This window comes from Erythrolamprus reginae, chromosome 10 (genome assembly GCF_031021105.1).
Source record: "Erythrolamprus reginae isolate rEryReg1 chromosome 10, rEryReg1.hap1, whole genome shotgun sequence".
NCBI lineage: Eukaryota > Metazoa > Chordata > Lepidosauria > Squamata > Dipsadidae > Erythrolamprus > Erythrolamprus reginae.
Genome location: NC_091959.1, coordinates 42212290 through 42235659, shown reverse-complemented (window position 1 = coordinate 42235659; position 23370 = coordinate 42212290). Strand labels below are relative to the sequence as shown.

General features: G+C 42.0%; 1 protein-coding gene across 1 annotated transcript in view; it reads left to right on the top strand.

Annotated features, from left to right (window-relative positions):
- The window catches only part of LOC139173218 (tRNA (32-2'-O)-methyltransferase regulator THADA-like), a 61726-nt gene that overhangs the window by 25333 nt on the left and 13023 nt on the right, over positions 1-23370 (top strand). The window contains exons 16-26 of the mRNA XM_070762834.1: positions 391-557; positions 3212-3397; positions 4864-5009; positions 7565-7708; positions 10500-10604; positions 11653-11853; positions 14465-14615; positions 15743-15995; positions 18272-18508; positions 18722-18935; positions 20551-20757. Coding sequence (XP_070618935.1) covers positions 391-557; positions 3212-3397; positions 4864-5009; positions 7565-7708; positions 10500-10604; positions 11653-11853; positions 14465-14615; positions 15743-15995; positions 18272-18508; positions 18722-18935; positions 20551-20757 — 2011 coding nt within the window. The remainder of the gene's footprint in view (positions 1-390; positions 558-3211; positions 3398-4863; positions 5010-7564; positions 7709-10499; positions 10605-11652; positions 11854-14464; positions 14616-15742; positions 15996-18271; positions 18509-18721; positions 18936-20550; positions 20758-23370) is intronic.

Sequence of the window (23370 nt, the reverse complement as noted above, 5' to 3'; positions counted from 1 at the left end):
GAGGAAGGGAGAAGGTAAAATGGGAACAGGGAAGAATGGAGGGAAGGAGGGAGGGAGGAAGGAAAATGGGAGAGAGGGAGGGGGTAAAATGGGAGCAGGGAAGAATGGAGGGAGGGAGAAGGTAAAATTGGAGCAGGGAAGAAGGGAGGGAGGAAGGAAGGAAAATGGGAGGAAGGGAGGGGGTAAAATGGAAGCTAGGGAAGGAAGGAAGAAACGAACAAACGAAAATGGGAGGGAGAAGGTAAAATGGGAGCAGGGAGGGAGGAAGGAAGGAAGGAAGACAAGTCAGAATGCAGAAGAACAGAGTTGGACCTGCTCCATCAACCCAACATTGACTGTGTTCAGGGTTGCATCTGTTGGGCCACGTTGACCTGTGTTAATTCTTATCAGGTTGGATCATCACATCTTGAAGCCGTCATTGTCGGTAACCGAGAAGGAGCTATTCACGCCATGCAGATACCTCTCTTTTCTTGAACATCTGCTCAACATGCTAGGGAACCATTTTGTCACCGCTTCGCATGACTTATTGCTGGCAGCTCAAACAGCCCCAATACATGGTCAGTACCTCGGTTTTCCCCCCTTTCTCCTGGGAGATTAAAACGGGTGGGGTGGGGTGATGACACTTATATCTATATGGAAGATACTATGAGCAACTTGCCTTACCCACTTCAGCCCCGAGAAGCTTCAGATGCAACCCCCAGAATTTCAAGCCAACGTGATGATGGCTGTGGTTTAATGACCCCTTCCAAAAAACTTTTTATCATCTCTGATTCTTTAAACGTAGAAGGTAAAAGGAGCTAATGTAGCTCAGCATGCTAATGCTGAGTCATAGCGTGTGAACTGCAATTTGATTGGGCCAGAGCATTATAAGATGCAAATCAACTTCACCATGAATTGATCCTTGTTCCTTGATCTGTTGTTGATGGTGGTGGTGGTTGTTTGGCTGGCTGGAGCAGTCTGAGCATGAGTTTAGAATAGAATAGAATAGAATAGAATTTTTATTGGCCAAATGTGATTGGACACACAAGGAATTTGTCTTGGTGCATATGCTCTCAGCGTCCATAAAATAAAATATACATTTGTCAAGAATCATATGGTACAACACTTAATGATTGTCATAGGGGTCAAATAAGCAATGAAGAAGCAATATTAATAAAAATCTTAGGAAAATCTTGAGTAGAGTAGTGATAGTGATAGGGAGAAACCGGGATTAGTTTAGGATCTACTAGAAACCTGGATTGGTTTGGTATCTACTTGTAAGTAAGCTGAATATGGCTAAAGTAAAGTTCCTGTATATAGAAGACTGAAACGGAAGATATTTTACACTGAAGAGTAAACTATTTTTTCTACAACTTATAAAATTTATGAGAAAAGGCTTAATGAACTCAATCTGTATAGTCTGGAGGACAGAAGGAAAAGGGGGGACATGATGGAAACATTTAAATATGTTACAGGGTTAAATAAGGTTCAGGAGGGAAGTGTTTTTAATAGGAAAGTGAACACAAGAACAAGGGGACACAATCTGAGGTTCGTTGGGGGAAAGATCAAAAGCAACATGAGAAAATATTATTTTACTGAAAGAGTAGTAGATCCTTGGAACAAACTTCCAGCAGACGTGGTTGGTAAACCCACAGGAACTGAATTTAAACATGCCTGGGATAAACATAGATCCACCCTAAGTGTTGGTCATGACCTTTAAAGCCCTACATGGCATTGGACCAGATTACCTCCGGAACCGCCTGTTACCGCACGAATCCCAGCAACTGATAAGGTCCCACAGAGTTGGCCTTCTCCAGGTCCCGTCGACTAAACAATGTTGTTTGGCGGGCCCCATGGGAAGAGCCTTCTCTGTGGCGGCCCCAGCCCTCTGGAACCAACTCCCCCCGGAGATTAGAACTGCCCCCACCCTCCCTGTCTTTCATAAATTACTCAAGACTCACTTATGCCGCTAGGCATGGGGGAGTTAAGATATTCCTTCCCCCTAGGCCATTACAAGTTATGCATGGTATGTTTGTGTGTATGTTTGGTTTTATAATAAGGGTTTTTAGTTGTTTTATTAATTGGATTGTTGCATGCTGTTTTTATCATTGTTGTTAGCCGCCCTGAGTCTGCGGAGAGGGGCGGCATACAATTCCAATAAATAAATAAATAAATAAAAATAAAATACTGGACATAATATAAGGGCAGACTAGAGGGACCAGGAGGTCTTTTTCTGCCGTCAATGTTCTATGTTTCTATGTTTACAAATGTGTCTTAGTCATTTATCTGGTTCCTTAATTACCACATATTCTGATATCCTATCTAGTCCTCCTGCGTTACTCTGAATGTATATATCCAGGCAATAAACATCAGAGACACATCATTAGGGAAGATTTATGCCTCTAGCTGGCAGGCATAGAAACATAGAAACATAGAAGTCTGACGGCAGAAAAAGACCTCATGGTCCATCTAGTCTGCCCTTATACTATTTTCTGTATTTTATCTTAGGATGGATATATGTTTATCCCAGGCATGTTTAAATTCAGTTACTGTGGATTTATCTACCACGTCTGCTGGAAGTTTGTTCCAAGGATCTACTACTCTTTCAGTAAAATAATATTTTCTCATGTTGCTTTTGATCTTTCCCCCAACTAACTTCAGATTGTGTCCCCTTGTTCTTGTGTTCACTTTCCTATTAAAAACACTTCCCTCCTGGGCCTTATTTAACCCTTTAACATATTTAAATGTTTCGATCATGTCCCCCCTTTTCCTTCTGTCCTCCAGACTATACAGATTGAGTTCATTAAGTCTTTTCTGATACGTTTTATGCTTAAGACCTTCCACCATTCTTGTAGCCCGTCTTTGGACCCGTTCAATTTTGTCAATATCTTTTTGTAGGTGAGGTCTCCAGAACTGAACACAGTATTCCAAATGTGGTCTCACCAGCATTCTATATAGCGGGATCACAATCTCCCTCTTCCTGCTTGTTATACCTCTAGCTATGCAGCCAAGCATCCTACTTGCTTTCCCTACCGCCTGACTGCACTGTCATCCCTGAGTGTTATCTGGATTCCGTAGGCGGGAACGCTGTCAGCCTGAAAGGCCTTAGAATTCACTTATTTCTTGCTGGACTTTGCTTCAATTAATGTTCCTTGGGTGTGTGGGTTTGCTTTCTAACGGATTGATCCAGCCAGCCAGAACAGGTTCCAGGTCTTCTGTTGGTTTCTTGAAGGGGTGATTTTGGCTTTACGACGATGCCTGCTGGAAGAACCAGAGGTCGTGTCTTCTATGTTAGACGCCCAGAAGATGCATCACTGGTGGTTATTCTTTCAGCGTTTGGTGATGACCGTGAGAGACATCGCCAATTTGCTCTTGGGCGTCTTGCAAGGCCACCAAGGATCAAACGCAGACCAACACGGTAAGCTCAAATCAGCAGGAAAAGAAAATTTAATCGGGATTCTTTAATCCAGTGTTTCTCAATCTAAGATGGGTGGGATTTCCAACTCCCAGAATTCCCTAGCCAGCTGGTTGGGGAATTCTGGGAATTGAAGTCCGAGCATCTTAAATATGTTGTGGTTAGCTCTGGCCCAGCTCCTGCCCCAAGGACTGTGGATGTGAGGGAGACATCCACATGCCGCAGGCCTGTTTTGCCCCCGGTGGAATCTGATGATGAAGGCTCCTCTGACCAAGAAGACATGAGTGACAGGGAGGAGGAGAGTGGGACAGACAGCTCAGAAGGAGATCAATTATCTAGCTCCTCCTTGGACTCAGAACAAGAGTTAATGATACAGCCACGCATGCGGAGAGCGATGCCCAGGCAACAACAACTGAGAGATTATTATCAAAGAAAATGAAGCCACCTGTGGTTGGGTGGGGCTGTGGTAATTAGTGAGGCTGCTATAAATAGCAGCCTGTGGGTTTGGCCATTGTGGAGGATTATCTGATCGTTGTGTTTCGTGACTGCTTTACTGACTTGGACATTTTGTGTGCTGATTTTTCCCCGCTTTGAAATTAAACCAGAGCAAAGTGTGTTTCACTTTGTGAAAGAAGAAGGACTGATAAGGGACTTCTACAAATTACCAGTTTGTTTGGAGACCAGTGCTCTTGGCTATACCAAAAGAGGGCTTGGTTTAAGTGAATTTTCACTATAAAGAACATTGTTTTGAATTTTCAAACCTGTGTGTGTCTGAAATTTGTACCTGTGAATTTTTGGGAGGAGTCTACCAGAGAGCCCGACAGAACAAAATAAATGTAAACAATGTGTTTTAGTTATCTAGTGAAATGTGATACTATACACTACTCGATTGCAGAAATTTTAGCAACATCTTGATTGCATTAGAAAATAAATTAGAAAATAAACTAATTATAGAAGAGAGTATTTGTACTTTAGAGTTAAACTGTAGGGTCCTTGGTGCTCTTTCAGTTTGGTTATTTTCTTATAGACATCTCATTACCCAACTAGGTAACACCATCAGGACAAATGTAGAATTCCTTGTAACAAATTCTTGGAATTTAGTTTGGAAAGTTCCAGTTGGAAGCATAAATCAAAGTTAACTAATAAGATGCTGCCAGGCAAAATGGTCACAAATAATACTTGAATTATAAACCATTAAGTAGGAGTATTGGGTGAACACTTTTAATATTGTGGGGTTTTATATTATATTTTATTTTGAATTTTTTTTATCCTTGTATGCCACCCTGAGTCCACTGGAGAAGTTCAAATAATAAATAATAATAAATTTCTAACTTACGTTGACACACAAAAGGCCATTTATGGATGAGGTCCATGATCAGTTCTTGATGCCTATCTGAAATTAATTGGCAAAGAATTATGTCAACCAATTGTATTATTATTGTTATTTTATTTTGTTTTATTCGGGGCAGATTCATCGCCTTCCTTTGCAGACATGGGAAATGCCATCGGCAGCCTCATCCGGTTAGGAAAAGGCTTGGAGAAGGAGGAGGAAAATATGGTTCTTCTCTCCAAAGAACACAGTCTCATTTTGACCTGTTGTTGGGTCTCGGTTAAAGTGAGTAGTTTGTTAATGTTCTGTCTCCCACCGCAGCCGGCCAGTAATTAATCTCGAATTAAGGCTCAGACAAAAACTTTCCAAAATAGAATAGAATAGAATAGAATAGAATTTTTATTGGCCAAGTGTGATTGGACACACAAGGAATTTGTCTTGGTGCATATGCTCTCAACGTACATAAAATAAAATATACATTTGTCAAGAATCATGTGATACAACACTTAATGATTGTCATAGGGGTCAAATAAGCAATGAAGAAGCAATATTAATAAAAATCTTAGGATATACGCAACAAGTTACAGTCATACAGTCAACATGGGAGGAAATGGGTGATAGGAATGATGAAAGAGTCTATTTACAATAAAGTTTGTTGAACAGCACAAACTAGGACAAAGGAATGTCTTCCGACTGCCAAAGCTCAGAACGGGAGGCAGACTTGATAAGATATACAGTGTTCCCTCGACTTTCGCGGGGGATGCGTTCCGAGACCGCCCGCGAAAGTCGAATTTCCGCGAAGTAGAGATGCGGAAGTAAATACACTATTTTTGGCTATGAACAGTATCACAAGCCTTCCCTTAACACTTTAAACCCCTAAACTGCAATTTCTCATTCCCGTAGCAACCATTTAGATTATTACTCACCATTTTTATTTATTAAAGTTTATTAAAAAAAATATTTATTAAAGGTGGACGAAAGTTTGGCGATGATGTATGACGTCATCAGGCGGGAAAAACCGTGGTACAGTGATCCCTCGAGTATCGCGAGGGTTACGTTCCAAGACCCCTCGCGATACTCGATTTTTCGCGATATAGTGGTGCGGAAGTAAAAACACCATCTGCGCATGCGCGCCCTTTTTTCCATGGCCGTGCATGCGCAGATGGTGGAGTTTGCGTGGGCGGCGGGGAAGACCCAGGGAAGGTTTCTTCGGCCGCCCAGCAGCTGATCTGCTTGGCAGCGCCGCAGCAGCGAGGAGCCAAAGATCAGGGTTTCCGCCGCCCACGCAAAGGGGAAACCCTGATCTTCGGCTCCTCGCTGCTGTGGCGCTGCCGAGCAGATCAGCTGCTGGGTGGCCGAAGAAACCTTCCCTGGGTCTTCCCCGCCGCCCACGCAAAGGGGAAACCCCGATCTTCGGCTCCTCGCTGCTGCCCGCCCGCCGCCCCGCCCCGCCCGCCGCCCGAGAGCAAGAGGGGGAGAGATAGAGAAAGAGAGAGAAGGAAAGAAAGAGATGAGAGAGGGAGGAAGAGAGTGTGAGAGAGGAAGAAGCAAGATAGAGAAAGAGAGAGAGAAAGAAAGATGAGAAAGGAAGAGAGTGACGTCATCGTGTGGGGAAAATCGCGATATAGCGTTTCGCGAAGATCGAGATCGCGAAGATCGAGGGATCACTGTATAGGGGAAAAACCCGCAAAGTATTTTTTAATTAATATTTTTGAAAAAACGTGGTATAGCTGTTTCGCGAAGTTTGAACCCGCGAAAATCGAGGAACCACTGTAATCCCAAACAAATGGTTTCAAAGCCAACAATTACTCACAAGATCCTTAACCCTATAAATGTCCAGCAAGGTTTGTTTGAACAACAGGCAAAAACTCTTCATGTGCTCTTTTCCTCCGAAGGAACAAACGTTGATTTACTGCAAACTCCTCCCCCTTATACATGTGCTCAGGTGTGCTCACTTCCTCCTCCTGAGCCTCCGTAACTGCTCTTGCCTCCCCTGCATCCTTCTCACCCATACATCCAGGATCACTTCCCTCATCTCCTCTTCCTCCTCAGACCCAGGCAAAACCCCATTTGGGGAATGCAAAGCCCCAGTTGGGGGCTTTACCGCAGTTTCAATCTGGTCACATTAACCATGAAGCATTAGATAATCTCCGAAACCTCTGTAGCATCAAAGATGAGAGGATGTTCTAACCCCACATAACTTTTTTCTCACCTTTACTTTAAAAAAATATATATATATATATTTTATTGATTTTCAAAAAGAAGACAGACAAAAACATACAACATTAAACATTTAAGGAGCTACTATTGCTCCGCTTATCGTAGAAGTCTAACTATTACAGAAATATAAAAACCTAACTGTAGTCAGATCAAAGCAGAAGTACCACACATGTAAGTTACATTCTTATTGAATTCAACTCTATTTTTATAATATTAAACTTATTATTCAAATTCCTTTATATTTTAAAATATTCTATACTTAAACAGAAAAAAGAAGGTTATTAGTAATACAGAAAAAAAAGAAGAAAATGAAAGAATATACACTTCTAAGTTAGTTATACTATATATTAATTCATTCTAACTTATAATTAACTATTAATACCATTTTTAAAATTCCACCATTCCATATTTTCCATATTTTATAAAATTCTGACTTAGTTTGATTATTTAAACGTTTAGTCATCATATCTAGTTCTGCACATTCTATAATTTTTTTAAATACTTCGCGGTGCCTTTTGGTATTGTCTTTTCTTTCCATTTCTGTGCAAATACTATTCTTGCCGCAACCAATATATGTATTATTAAATAATAAATTCTCACCTTTACTTTTAACTGTCAAGGAAATTGGGATGCTCTTGGGAGGCCTTGTGGAGAAAGTTCTACCTGGGTCATTCTTGGCTGGATGTGAGCCTCCCCTGCTCCTTCAGGTGGTCCATACGGCTTCCAAGGTGTTCCGAGACATCCTGCTCAAATGCCGGCATTGGGTAAGATTAATCAATGAAACCAAAACAGACTAGTGGAGAGGTTTTGCTGGCATCTTTTTGTTCTCTTTGGGGCTGGTCGGTCGTCTCTTTTGCCTAGTCCAGTGATGGGTAGCTTTTTTTCATGTGCCAAAAGCACAGGTGTGCCAGCACCCATAATGCAATGTGTATGTGACACCCACCTGCGTGTCCCACATATGGGGTGGACAAAAAAATTGAAACACCTTGAAAATCCAGATTTGTGAAGCTCCCTTCAAACAGTTTTTGTGAAAACTGGGTTCTGTACGTGTCTATTGAGCTCTGCAGTGATTTTAGGAGCTGCCGTCTTGCGATCCGCTCTAACAATTCGCTTTAGAGTCCGACGGTCTCTCTCAGACAACTTCAACTTTCGACCAGACCTGTGCTTGGCTGAGGACGTTTTCCCTTCTCTTTCAAAAGCAGTCATTACTTTTGAGACATGACCTCTTGAAACACCAAACATTTGGGCACTTTCTGTTACACTAGCGCCTGCCATTCAAGCACCAACAATTTGGCCTCTTTGAAAGTGTGAGAGGTCTGCCATTTCTAAAAGATTATAACCAATTTCCTTAAATTTCCGTTAAAAAAAGGTAGTTTTAAAAAAGTATCAAATAACAGAATTAAAAAACAAACAAACATTAAAATATGTCAAGTTTTGATTGATTTGAACATGTTCAAACATTATGATGCCAAAAAGTCAAGTGTTTCCATTTTTTGTCCACCCCCTGTATGTCCCTTGTGCTCCTGCTGTGCATGCATATGCAACCCCTCCACACTCCCCCTGCTCCGTTTGGAGGGTCTCCAGAGCCTGTGGAAGGCAGTTTTCCCCCTCCCAGAGGTCTGAGGAAAGCCTCCAGGAGCCTGAGGTCGGAAAAAAACGGGCCTACAGGAAGTCTATAAACAGGCATATTTCCAGCCTCCAGAGGGACTCCAGAGCCCAGGAGAGGCCATTTTCTACCTCCCGGACACTTGAGGAAAGCCTCTGGAGCTTGGAGAGGTCAAAAAACGGGCCTACGGGAAGTCCACAAACAGGCATTTTTCGAGACTCCAGAGGGACTCCAGAGCCCAGGGGAGGCCATTTTCTCCCTCCCGGACACTTGAGGAAAGCCTCCGGAGCCTGGAGAGGTCAAAAAATGGGCCTACCGGAAGTCCACAAAAAGGCATATTTCCGGCCTCCAGAGGGCCTCCAGAGCTCAGGGGAGGTCATTTTCTCCCTCCTGGACACTTGAGGAAAGCCTCCGGAGCCTCGAGAGGTCAAAAAATGGGCCTACCGGAAGTCCACAAAAAGGCATATTTCCGGCCTCCAGAGGGCCTCCAGAGCCCAGGGGAAGCCATTTTCTCCCTGCCGGACACTTGAGGAAAGCCTCCGGAGCCCGGAGAGGTCAAAAAACGGGCCTACAGGAAGTCCATAAACAGGCATATTTCCAGCCTCCAGAGGGACTCTAGAGCCCAGGGGAGGCCATTTTCTCCCTCCCGGACACTTGAGGAAAGCCTCCGGAGCCTGGAGAGGTCAAAAAATGGGCCTACCGGAAGTCCACAAAAAGGCATATTTCCGGCCTCCAGAGGGCCTCCAGAGCTCAGGGGAGGTCATTTTCTCCCTCCTGGACACTTGAGGAAAGCCTCCGGAGCCTCGAGAGGTCAAAAAATGGGCCTACCGGAAGTCCACAAAAAGGCATATTTCCGGCCTCCAGAGGGACTCCAGAGCCCAGGAGAGGCCATTTTCTCCCTCCCGGACACTTGAGGAAAGCCTCTGAAGCTTGGAGGGGTTAAAAAACGGGCCTACCGGAAGTTCGGGAACGGGCCTATCTCCGGCTTCCGGAGGCTCTCCAAAGCCAACGGGAGGCTGTTTACTCCCTCCTGGAGGCTCCAGGAAAGCCTCTGGGGTTTTTTCCCCCAATAAATTTTATTAATTTTCATAAAATAGACAAAACGGACAAACATACATTTAACATAAAAATGGGGTTGCAACTTCCCCGCTTATTCTAGAAGTAAAATTTCAATACAGAAAAAAGAATACATTAAAAACACTTTAAATCTACTCATTACTTTAAATGAAAAGAAGAAATTTGTTTAACCTTATAAACTACTTCCAACCTAAAGTTTAAATCATATCCATACTTCTACAATTATCCTATTCTTTTTACTTCTACTTTTTCTTCTTATTTATCCATATATACACTTTGTTCCAAATCTCATAAAATTCTGTTTCCTCTTGGTCTTTTAACCGTCTTGTCATCATATCCATTTCAGCGCAGTCTAATATTTTCTTAATAACCTCTTCTTTGGGAACATTTTCCCAATTCCAATTTTGCGTATATACTATCCTGGCCGCTGTCAAAATATGAATAACTAAATGTAGAATTTCTTTCTTATATTTCTGATTACTTATACCCAGTAAATAAAATTCCGGGGTTTTTTCTATCTCCTGTCTTGCTATTTCTTCTCTGTCGTTCATGCCTATGTATCTATTGATGGCTGATTTTTGTGGAAGCAAAAAAATACCGCCGAAATTTCATCTGCATCCCCTCGCGCATGCACAGAAGCAAAAATACACTGGGATGCGTACATGCGCGTACAAGGTAACCAAAACTTGCCGCATAGCGCACTGGTAGCAGCAGTAATAGGAATCCACCCCTGCCTACAGGGAAGTTCTTCACTTATGACCAGAATTGAGGACTGGAATTTTGTCCATGAATCTGCTCTTTGGTGGCTTAACTTTGAGAAGAACTTTGATCAATTCTCTTTTTTTTCCTTCCCTACTTTTCTTGTCTGGTAGGGGGCTGTGGAAGGCTGCAGCGTGGGCTTCACCAAGTTTTGTACCGCTCTGCTAAGTCACCCCAGCCCAGAGCTACAAAACGTCCCATGGACTATGCTCACCCAGGTAGGATCTCGTTTAGCCATTGCCAGCAGGTATATATTGATTTAAGAAAATCTTATACAGCCGCGCACTCTCGGTGACTCTGAGCGGATTTCTCCTCCCAAAATGAACATATTATTTATTTATTCTATTTATTTATTCTATTTTTTTCATGACGCCCTTCTCCTTAGACTCAGGGTGGCTTACAACATGTTAGCAATAGCACTTTTTAAACAGAGCCAGGCTATTGCCCCCACAATCCGGGTCCTCATTTTACCCACCCCGGAAGGATGGAAGGCTGAGTCAACCTTATATTAGATTATAAGCGTTCCTCCAAAAGGCAGGAAGTCCTCAATTTGTGGCGGTAACAGAGCCTGCCCATCATGATCATAAGTTGCAATGGTTGTATACCAGTCACTCGTGGCTGATTTTATGGCTTTTTTGGCAGTGAGTCATAGTGAATTCTGTGGTTGTTAAGTGAAGGTATTGTGCTACAATGGGCAGCCAATAAATCTGAGAGAGAGAGAAAGAGAGAGAGAGATAGATAGAGAGAAAGAAACAGAAAGAGAGAGAAGGAAGGAGGGAAGGAAAAGAAGGAAGGAAGGAAGGAAGGAAGGAAGGCTCCAAAGGCTTCCCTTTTTATAACTTTTTATACATGTTTTAAATTTGGTTAGCCACCAGGAGTCCACTGTAGTTGGGTGGCATATAAATCTTAAGTAAGTAAGTAAGTAAGTAAGTAAGTAAGTAAGTAAGTAAGTAAGTAAGTAAGTAAGTAAGTAAAAGAAAGAAAGAAAGAAAGAAAGAAAGAAAGAAAGAAAGAAAGAAAGAAAGAAAGAAAGAAAGAAAAAAAGAAAGAAAGAAAGAAAGAAAGAAAGAAACTCACCAACTCCTGGCCATTGGCCCAAAGTCACCCAACTAGCGTTCATGCCTAAGGCGGGACTAGAATTCACCATCTCCTGGTGATTGGTCCCAAGTCACCCAACTGGCGGGATTTGAACTCACATCCTCTTGCTTTCTAACCCAATTCCTTAACTACTAAACCCAACTGGCTCTTTTCAAAATCTCTTCCCAGGGCCTGGCTTTGTTAAGTAGCCCCAGGGGAAGCTCGATCACTCGCAGGGCCGCTGGCTTCCCGATGCTTTTCCTATGCATTGTGACGGGTGAAGATCCCACCAAGTCCCGCCCTCTTCTGACTCACTGCCTTCGGACGCTGCTCACCTTGGCCAACCAACCGATCTCCCACAGCTCAGATCAAACGGTGGATTTGCCCCAGGTAAGGACACAGCTGCCAGGTACAGCCAGTTGGAGCCATTTTGGGAATAACAAAAGACAGTAATGGCTTTGCCTACTGCCTATGCTACAGGAATCCGCCCAGCCTGCTTGCTTCATGGATTAGGCTACTTGCAACTATGTAAAGGACTCCACGCTAGACCCTCACTTGACTCCTTCCCTCCAATCTGGCTGGTAGCCTCACAACACCAGCAAAATGGAGCAACAGTATAGGAGAAATAGGTAGTACAAGCTAGGGAAACTCTGTAAGTCAAATAGAATAGAACAGAACAGAATTATAGACTATAGAACATAGGACATAATTTAGAATTTAAAATTTAGAATACAATAGTTTCAGGATATAAATAAAGAATATAGAAAATAGAACAGAATTTAGTATAGAATATAGAATATAATTTAGAATTTAAAATTTAGAATAGATTTAGAATATAAATACAGAATATAGAACAGAATTTAATATAGAATATAGAATATAATTTAGAATTTAACATTTAGAATAGATTTAGAATATAAATACAGATTATAGAATATAGAACAGAATTTAGTATAGAATATAGAATATAATTTAAAATTTAGAATAGAAAAGATTTAGAATATAAATACATATTATAGAAAATAGAACAGAATTTAGTATAAAATATAGAATATAATTTAGAATTTAAAATTTGGAATAGATTTAGAATATAAATACAGATTATAGAATGTAGAACAGAATTTAGTATAGAATATAGAATATAATTTAGAATTTAAAATTTAGAATAGATTTAGAATATAAATACAGATTATAGAACAGAATTTAGTATAGAATATAGAATATAATTTAGAATTTAAAATTTAGAATAGATTTAGAATATAAATACAGAATATAGAACAGAATTTAGTATAGAATATAGAATATAATTTAGAATTTAAAATTTAGAATAGATTTAGAATATAAATACAGAATATAGAACAGAATTTAGTATAGAATATAGAATATAATTTAGAATTTAAAATTTAGAATAGATTTAGAATATAAATACAGAATATAGAACAGAATTTAGTATAGAATATAGAATATGATTTAGAATTTAAAATTTAGAATAGATTTAGAATATAAATACAGAATATATAACAGAATTTAGTATAGAATATAGAATATGATTTAGAATTTAAAATTTAGAATAGATTTAGAATATAAATACAGAATATAGAACAGAATTTAGTATAGAATATAGAATATAATTTAGAATTTAAAATTTAGAATAGATTTAGAATATAAATACAGAATATAGAACAGAATTTAGTATAGAATATAGAATATGATTTAGAATTTAAAATTTAGAATAGATTTAGAATATAAATACAGAATATATAACAGAATTTAGTATAGAATATAGAATATAATTTAGAATTTAAAATTTAGAATAGAATAGATTTAGAATATAAATACAGAATATAGAATATAGAATAGAATTTAGAATAGAATGGAATGGAATATTTATTTATTTATTTACTTACTTACTTACTTACTTACTTACTTACTTACTTACTTACTTACTTACTTACTTACTTACTGGATTTGTATGCCACCCCTCTCCGCAGACTCGGGGTGGCTAACAACAATGGTAAAACAACATGTAACAATCCAATTTAATAAAACAACTAATAGCCCTTATTATAAAAAACCAAACATACGCCCAAACATACCATACATAACTTGTAATGGCCTAGGGGGAGGAATATCTTAACTCCCCCATGCCTGGCGACAAAAGTGGGTCTTGAATAATTTGTGAAAGACAAGGAGGGTGGGGCCGTTCTAATCTTTGGGGGGAGTTGATTCCAGAGGGTCGGGGCCGCCACAGAGAAGGCTCTTCCCCTGGGGCCCGCCAAACGACATTGTTTGGTCGACGGGACCCGGAGAAGGCCAACTCTGTGGGACCTTATCGGCCGCTGGGATTCGTGCGGTAGAAGGCGGTTCCGGATGTATATAGAATTCAGAATACAGATTATAGAATAGAATTTAGAATGGAATGAAATGGAATATGGAATATAGAATATAGAACAGAACATAATAACAGGTTTCAGAGAGACATTGGAGGTCTTCTAGTCCAGCCCTCTGCTCAAGCAAGCGAACCTATATCATCTCAAACAAGTGACTACTGTCCAACCTCTTCTTAAAAACCTCCTTTGAAACGTAAGGTGAGAAATCATATTTCAACTGAGTTCTGTTAACAATAAAGAAGAATATCTGTAGCTCAGGGTTGAGAGAGCCTGGTTGTTTTCTTGCAGACATCTCCTAAGGTAGCAAGGATGACGTTACTTAGCTGGGTAATAAAACGTGTACGAGAAAATAAGCAAGCTCAGAGAACACCGACGACCCTTAGTTCTTTCCGTCAGCTTTGCCGTCAGGTATCCTGTTAAGCCATCAGGTTGTGTGAACACAAATCAATGGGGTTCGTCAACTCTATTTTTTTCCTCCAGCAGACATGTGAACCTCTGAACCCTGAAGAAGACAAGCCAGGACTTGGTGTGATGTTTGCATCGAGTCCCAATATTCTGATCGATTCTAGGCCATATGAGAATTGAACTCTTGTCTTTTGAATCTTCTATAGGTCTCTGCCATCCACGTGCTTCAGACGTTAGTCCGTGATTCCAACCTCGGGCCTGCTCTGCAACAATACATCACACATCTGATGGCGTTGGTCCTCAAGGCTCTAAGCTCCCCTAGTTGGGCGATGAGGAACGCAGCCAATCAACTATTCGGTAAATCTGTTCACGGTCTTAGCTTAGATCTGTTGGTTTGCCTTGTCCTAGGTAGGAGATGTACTGCGAAACGGTATATGTCTAAGTGCTATTGCTATTGTTATTCCTTTTCCTTCCTTCCTTCCTTCCTTCCTTCCTTCCTTCCTTCCTTCCTTCCTTCCTTCCTTCCTTCCTTATTTCATTTATTTAATAATCAAATTTGTATGCCGCCCCTCTCCGCAGACTCGGGGCGGCTAACAACAGTAATAAAACAATATAAACAAATCTAATATTTAAGTTAATTTTAAAAAGAAACCCCAATTTAAGAGACCAATCATACATACAGACATACCATGCATAAATTTTTTATAAGCCTAGGGGAAGGGAATATCTCAGTTCCCACGTGCCTGACGACAGAGGTGGGTTTTAAAGAGCTTACGAAAGGCAAGGAGGGTAGGGGCAACTCTGATATCTGGGGGGAGTTGGTTCCAGAGGGCTAGGGCCACCACAGAGAAGGCTCTTCCCCTGGGTCCCGCCAAACGGCATTGTTTAGTCGACGGGACCCGGAGAAGGCCAACTCTGTGGGACCTAACTGGTCGCTGGGATTCGTGCGGCAGAAGGCAGTCCCGGAGGTATTCTGGTCCGGTGCCATGACGGGCTTTATAGGTCATAACCAACACTTTGAATTGTGATCGGAAACCGATCGGCAACCAATGCAGACTGCGGAGGGTTGGTGTGACATGGGCATATTTGGGAAAGCCCATGATTGCTCTCGCAGCTGCATTCTGCACGACCTGAAGTTTCCGAACATTTTTCAAAGGTAGCCCCATGTAGAGAGCGTTACAGTAGTCGAGCCTTGAGGTCCTTCCTTCCTCCCTCCCTTCCTCCCTCCCTCCCTCCCTCCCTCGGTGTGCAGTAGTTAGAAAGCAATATTGTAGACCCAGCCTTCCCCTCCTTCCAAAAGTTGGTAAAATGAGGACCCAGATTGTTGGGGGCAACAGGCTGACTCTGTAAACAGTTCAGGGAGGGGCTGGGAAGCACTGTAAAGCGGTACATAAGTCTAAGGGCTGTTGCTATTCCCTGTTCATTTATTTCTTTTTTGGTGACACAGTTCTTTCTAACTTCTGACCTCGCTGTCCATCGTCCAGGCGCCTTGTCCGTTCGCCTTCTCGGCCAGAAATGGACTCCGGAGGATGGTCCTGCCAAGGATGGGGTCAGCCCTGAAGCTCTGTTTGGCCGCCACGTTCATTTGAGAAGCGTCCTATTTGGAGAATTATCCCTGGCTGTGGAAGTGTCCATTTCCGAAGGACCGAGAAGAGGGAAATTCCACCTCTGCCCTTCCCTGTATGCTGTCCTCACTTTCCTGGCCAAGCTGCAGCCCAGTAGAGACACTCAAGATGGGTATGTTTGAGAAACGGTGGAAGACACTTTGCTGGGACCTCAAAACCAAGATGGGATCACCAAGGTGGAATCCCTGAGTCACGTAAACCTTGAAACCCCACCTCCGGACTTCGGTGTTTTTGCGATGCTGCGATTTCGCTGAGACTTCCCTCGCTGAGAAACCCCACCTCCGGACTTCCGTTGCCAGCCGAAGCGCCCGTTTTTGCGCCGGTGGGATTTCCCTGTAGCATCGCAAAATCCGGAGGTGGGGTTTCCCTTGGAGGGGAGCCTCAGGGGAATCCCACCAGCGCGAAAACGGGCGCTTCGGCTTGCAACGGAAGTCTGGAGGCGGGGCATCCCAGCAGCGGCGGCGGGTTTGTAAGGTGAAAATAGTTCGGAAGAAGAGGCAAAAAAATCTTAAACGCCGGGTTCGTATCTCGAAAGGTTCGTATGATGAGGGGTTCATAAGACGAGGTATCACTGTATAGGGTTTTTAGCTGTAGTTTTTGAATGTATTTGATTTGATTTGTTTTTTTTCAGTATAAGATTTTTTATTTGTTCTCCACCATAAAGTAAAACAATATATAGTTATAAACACAACAACAATACTTAAAATCAATCCTATACAAACTTTTATTTTCTCATTACTCCCTCAATGAAGGCTCTTATCTCTCCCTGTGTAACATTTTCTGTTAATTTTATACAATATTCTTAAAAAATCTAAATATTTCCCTCACTGTCTTACTGCAAAAGGTTACACCAATGTAAAGAATAATAAAATTTCTTTTATCCAAATTTTAATCTTATATCATATAGCCAATTAAAAATTCTCTCTCTATATATGTATCTTTAATAAAAGAAACTATTCATACTATCTCACCTACATCATAAAATAATGTTCTATATGTTTAAAGTCTAAACAGTAAGTAAATTTTCTGTTATATCATTATATAGTGCTACCACCATTTCTCATCTTTGCCATCTGGCTTGCAAGGCTTAAATCAAATTCTCGTTTCAATTTTTCCAAAATTAACCAATTACTAATGCATACATAATGTATATCTTAATTTTCTATCTAATCATAAAACTTCCCCCAAATTTTATAATAATCCGAGTTTTGTTTATCTTTAAATTTCAAAGTCAATCTGCTCATCTCTGCACAGTCCATAATTTTTCTCAAAACTTCCCTTGCCGTTGGTATCCCATTCAATTTCCAACATTGTGCATATACAATCCTAGCTGCTGTAATTACAGTGGTGCCTCGGTTCTCGACCACAATTCGTTCCAGAAGTGTGGTCGAGAACCGATTTGGTCGAGTACCGAATTTATTTATCCCATAGGAAATAATGGAAATGGATTTAATTGGTTCCCAGCCCGTTAACTCGCTGGGAACCAATTAAATCTATTTTCTTTATTTCCTATGGGATAAATAAATTCGGTACTCCAAGCTGCAGGAAGGGTGGGAGCGGCTGCAATCCCGGCAACTTTGGGGGGCTCCTTTCCTCAATGCTTCGTATAAATATTACCTGTAAGCAGCTGCAAAAACTTTCTCCTTCCCGGCGGCGGCTTCCCTTCGGGGAGCAACAGTGCCGGGAACGTCACATAATGAAGGGAAGCTGCTGAAGCAGCGGCAACTGCTGAGATGGCTCCGGCGGCTTCCCTTCATCACGTGACGTTCCTGGTGGGGCCGGCGCTGTTGCTACTCGAAGGGAAGCCGTTGCCGCCGCCAGAAAGGAGAAAGTTTTTGCAGCTGCTTACAGGTAATAAGAGGAAGCAATGAGGAAAGGAGCCCCCCGAAGCTGCCGGGATTGCAGCCGCCCCCACCCTTCCTGCAGCTTGGAGCTCTTATAGAGCTCCTCAGCCCCCTGAAGCTGCTGGGATTGCAGCAGCCCCCGGCGGTAACATTTCGGATAATGAACAAAATTTTCTGTGGCTGTGAATTTTTGTTCAGATACCGAAGCAAATTTTTGCCGAAAATTTTGTTCGTTATCCGAAATGTACGAGAACCAAAGCGTTCGAGTTCCGAGGTACCACTGTATATGTATAATTAGATACGTCTCTTCTTTATCAAAATTATCTGGTAAAATACCCAGAAGATATATCTCAATATTTGATTTGTTTCGTACACTTTGTTTCTACATTTATTCTGTGAGCCACCCCGAGTTTTCAGAGAAGGGCTGCATACAAATCTAATTAATAATAATAATAATAATAATAATAATAATAATAATAATAATAATTTTCCGCCCAAATGTGATTCATTTCCCTCCCCTTTTGCTTTGTTTTATTCTTTCCAGAACGCTCATCTGCTTCCTCGAGCCCCTGATCCAACTGTCGGGAAACCCCATTTATGCCGTTCGGGCGATGGCCGCCAAAGCTTTGGTGCCGTTCATTCCGGTGACGGACTACGGAAAGGTCCTCTTGCGGTTGGCAGCGAGATTCCCACAGCCGGAGGCCACTCTGTCCCATAATGCATTGCACGGCTGTCTACTGCAAATCCGGGCCGTGTTGAATCACGCTTTGGGGGTCGATCGGTACGTTGGCCTCAGGGGTGGGTTGTAACTTATCTTGTCTCCGGTTTGCTTCCCCCTGCGTGCTCAGTGACACAAACGTCTGCTGCATGTATGCAGAAGCAAAAAACAAGATGGCGCCATTAGAGCCTGTTCGGGGGCTGGTGGTTCGGCAAGCGGGGGGAAATTTCCCGCTACTGGTTCTAAGGAACCGATGTTTCAACATCTGCTTTTCAGGCTGGATCCCGAGTTGTTGCGGTCCGTGGCCTGCATGATGGAAAGCCACATCTGGTTGCTGATGGACGTACGACGATGCCCGTTAATCTGCGCCGTTTACCTTCAAGTTTTGTCCTTGCTGCTAGGAAGCTGTTCTCGAGGTTTCGTGCGGAAAGTCTGGGATCTGTTGTATGGGGATCTGGCCAGTCTTAAACCTGGTTTATCTCCTATCCAGGTATCCAGGATTATCAGGGCTAAGGGCAACGCAAAGGATCAAAACAAAAATCCCTAGTTTTGCTAAAGGGAGGAGACAAAACTAGGATAAGGAGGTAGCACGAATTAAAATACATGTACCAAAAGTCAAGATTTAAATATATTAGGAGATTTTGGGGGAAAAAGAGGGTTGATTACCATGGGCAAGAGCTACAGAAGCTTTTTAATCTGTTATGTAATGGTAATAGAACTATCCACTTAGGGAAGGGTTTAGAGGCTGGATGGGAAGTAGGAAGGAAGGAGAGAAAGGGGAGAGAGTAGGGAAAGAGTAGGAGAAAGAAGGAGGAAGGAGAAGGGAATGTTAGTATGAGGAGGGAGCAGGAGTAAGAAAGTAGGTAGCAGCTGTGGAATAACCACCTGAGATAGAAAGAGGGATGAAATAATATAAAGCAAATCTGGATCGGGATCTAGTTTATTGTACAGTGATACCTCGTCTTACAAATGCCTCATCATACAAACTTTTCGAGATACAAACCCGGGGTTTAAGATTTTTTTGCCTCTTCTTACAAACTATTTTCACTTTACAAACCCACCGCTGCCGCTGGGATGCCCCGCCTCCAGACTTCCATTGCCAGCAAAGCACCCATTTTTGTGCTGCTCGGATTCCCCTGAGGCTCCCCTCCATGGGAAACCCCACCTCCGGACTTTCGTGTTTTTGTGATGCTGCAGGGAAATCCCAGCAGGGAAATCCCAGCAGCGCAAAAAACAGGCGCTTCGCTGGCAACGGAAGTCCGGAGGTGGGGTTTCCCAGTGAGGGGAGCCTCAGTGAAATTACAACATTGCAAAAACACAGAAGTCCGGAAGTGGGGTTTCCCATGGAGGGGAGCCTCAGGGGAATCCCAGCAGCACAAAAACGGGCGCTTTGGCTGGCAGAAGGGGTGAATTTTGGGCTTGCACGCATTAATCACTTTTCCATTGATTCCTTTGGGAAACATTGTTTCGTCTTACAAACTTTTCACCTTAAGAACCTCGTCCCGGAACCAATTAAGTTTGTAAGACAAGGTATCACTGTATTTGAAAAATGATATATGTACTGTATATTAAGATGTATTGAAGATATATGAAGTTGAATGTTGAATGTGGAGAATTTTTTTTAAAAAAATTGGGAGGGATAAAAACGGTATAGATCAGTGATGGCAAACCTATGCCACAGGTGGCACAATGAGCCATAACCCTAGCTCAACTCCAACATGCATGTGTGTGCCAGCCAGTTGATTTTTGGCTCACACAGAGGCTCTGGAAGGGCATTTTTGGCTTCCAGAGAACCTCCAGGGAGATAGGGGAAGGCGTTTTTACCCTCCCTCAGCTCCAGGGAAGCCTTTGGAGCCTGGGGAGGGCAAAACATGAGCCTACTGGGCCCCCCAGAAGTTGAGAAACAGGCTGTTTCCGGCCTGCAGAGGGCCTCTGGGTGGCAGGAAAAGCTGTTTTTGCCCTCCCCAGGCTTTGAATTATGGGTTTGGCCACTCGCGCATGCACGATGGCGCGCGCACAGGCTCTTTCGGCACCCGAGGGAAAAAAACCTTCGCCATCACTGACATAGACCAATGTCTTTTCTTTTTTTTAAAAAAATCTTCAAGCTCGGTTCTTCCATCTTCTATCAATGGGCTGTCAACTTCCTCGGTCAAGAAGCCATAAGGCAAGAATCTCTGGAAAAAATCTGTGATCTGAGCTTGCTTCTGGTAAAGGGCAATCCTGACGTGCAAATCGCCGTTCTAACTTGGTTGCTGGACATCGAGGAAGCGAAAGGGCTGAAGTCCCACGAGGAGCTGCAGTTGATATTCACGGTGAGATCTGATTTTATAAACTCAACCACTGGTCCATACATGTTCTGCAAAATGCTGAGATCTTCTAATGAAGAATAGAATAGAATGGAATGGAATGGAATAGAATAGAATAGAATAGAATAGAGTTCTTTATCGGCTAAGTGTGATTGGACACACAAGGAATTTGTCTTTGGTGCAGATGCTCTCAGTGTACATAAAAGAAAATATACATTTGTCAAGAATCATGAGGTAAAACACTTAATGATTGTCATAGGGGTCAAATAAGCAATCAGGAAATAATCAATATTAATAAAAATCTTAAGGATACTATTGTGGTTACAGTTATACAGTCATAAGTGGGAGGAAATGGGTGATAGGAATGATGAGAAAAAACTAGTAGAATAGAAGTGCAGATTTAGTAGAAAGTCTGACAGTGTTGAGGGGATTATTTGTTTAGTAGAGTGATGGCATTCAGGAAAAAAATGTTCTTGTGTCCAGTTGTCTTGGTGTGCAGTGCTCTGTAGTGACATTTTCAGGGTAGGAGTTGAAACAATTTGTGTCCAGGATGTGATGGGTCAGTAAATATTTTCACATCCTTCTTTTTGACTCGTGCAGTATACAGGTCCTCAATGGAAGGCAGGTTGGCAGCAATTGCTTTTTCTGCAGTTCTGATTGTCCTCTGAAGTCTGTGTCGGTCCTGTTGGGTTGCAGAACCAAACCAGACAGTTATAGAGGTGCAGATGACAGATTCAATGATTCCTCTGTAGAACTGGATCAGCAGCTCCTTGGGCAGTTTGTGTCAAACTGGAGTTTACAAATGTTAGGGATTAATCAGCATTCCAGGAGTTAAAGGCCATGTTTCATAATGGGAAGGAGTCCTGGGGGTGGGTTCTAGATCCTTTTGCTACTGTTGATTCCCCTAGGGTTGTGCTGTGTGCACATACACGCAACAATTAAAAAATAGCTTTTGCACATGCGTGGAAGCAAAAAACCCAGCAAAATCCAGGATGGCGGCGCCCATGGAGAGACCAACAGAACTGGCTTTATGATGTCATCGCCAAGTTACTAATGGTTCTAACGAACCGGTTAGAACTGGTTGGAACCCACCTCTGGGCCCCACATTGCCATAATGTGATCGATTTAGTTTAGAGTTTGCTGTTGTGCATGAATCTAAGTATTGCGGCTTGCAAGCCATAGCTTGTGTGTATGAGATATCAACCACGTCTTCTTCTGCAAACCAAGATTTAGAATGATACATTAAAACAAAGAACACCCTTATTTCTCTTTCCCCTTTGAGGAGCACTTTAAATTCTCGATTCCGTTTCCGTGATTGAGTCTTGGGAAAGAGTCTGCTGTGCATACTAGGAGGATCAGATACATTAACATAAAAGACCCAGAAACCAGTTTGAAGAAGTGTGCAATAGGGTTGGTATTCCTGGAGGGGTCTGTAATATGGTAAATGATTTAGCTGTACTAGATAAATGGTCAAAGCAATGGAAACTGCAGTTTAATGTGTTCCAAATGTAAAATAATGCACTTGGGGAAAAGGAATCCTCAATCTGAGTATTGCATTGGCAGTTCTGTGTTAGCAAATACTTCAGAAGGGAAGGATTCAGGGGTAGTGATTTCTGACAGTCTCAAAATGGGTGAGCAGTGTGGTCGGGCGGTAGGAAAAGCAAGTAGGATGCTTGGCTGCATAGCTAGAGGTATAACAAGCAGGAAGAGGGAGATTGTGATCCCGCTATATAGAGCGCTGGTGAGACCACATTTAGAATAATACTGTGTTCAGTTCTGGAGACCTCACCTACAAAAAGGTATTGACAAAATTGAACGGGTCCAAAGACGGGCTACAAGAATGGTGGAAGGTCTTAAGCATAAAATGTATCAGGAAAGACTGAATGAACTCAATCTGTATAGTCTGGAGGACAGGAGGAAAAGGGGGGACATGATCAAAACATTTAAATATGTTAAAGGGTTAAATAAGGTCCAGGAGGGAAGTGTTTTTAATAGGAAAGTGAACAAAAGAACAAGGGGACACAATCTGAAGTTAGTTGGGGGAAAGATCAAAGGCAACATGAGAAAATATTATTTTACTGAAAGAGTAGTAGATCCTTGGAACAAACTCCCAGCAGACGTGGTTGGTAAATCCACAGTAACTGAATTTAAACATGCCTGGGATAAACATATATCCATTGTAAGATAAAATACAGGAAATAGTATAAGGGCAGACTAGATGGACCATGAGGTCTTTTTCTGCCGTCAGTCTTCTATGTTTCTATGTTTCTATTTGTTTTTGGAGACAAAATATACACACACAAAAAAAGGGGGAACACTCAAAGAACACATCCTAGATCCGAATGAATGAAATATTCTCATTGAATACTTTGTTCTGTACAACTGATTGTCAATCAGTGTTGCTTCCTAAATGGACAGTTTGATTTCACCGAAGTTTGATTGACTTGGAGTTATATTGTGCTGTTTAAGTGTTCCCTTTATTTTGTTTTTTGTACGGTATACAGTGGTACCTCGAGATACGAGTTTAATTCGTTCCGGACCTGGGCTCTTAAGTCGAGCAGCTCTTATCTCGAACGACTTTTCCCCATAGGAATTAATGTAAATAATTTTAATTGGTTC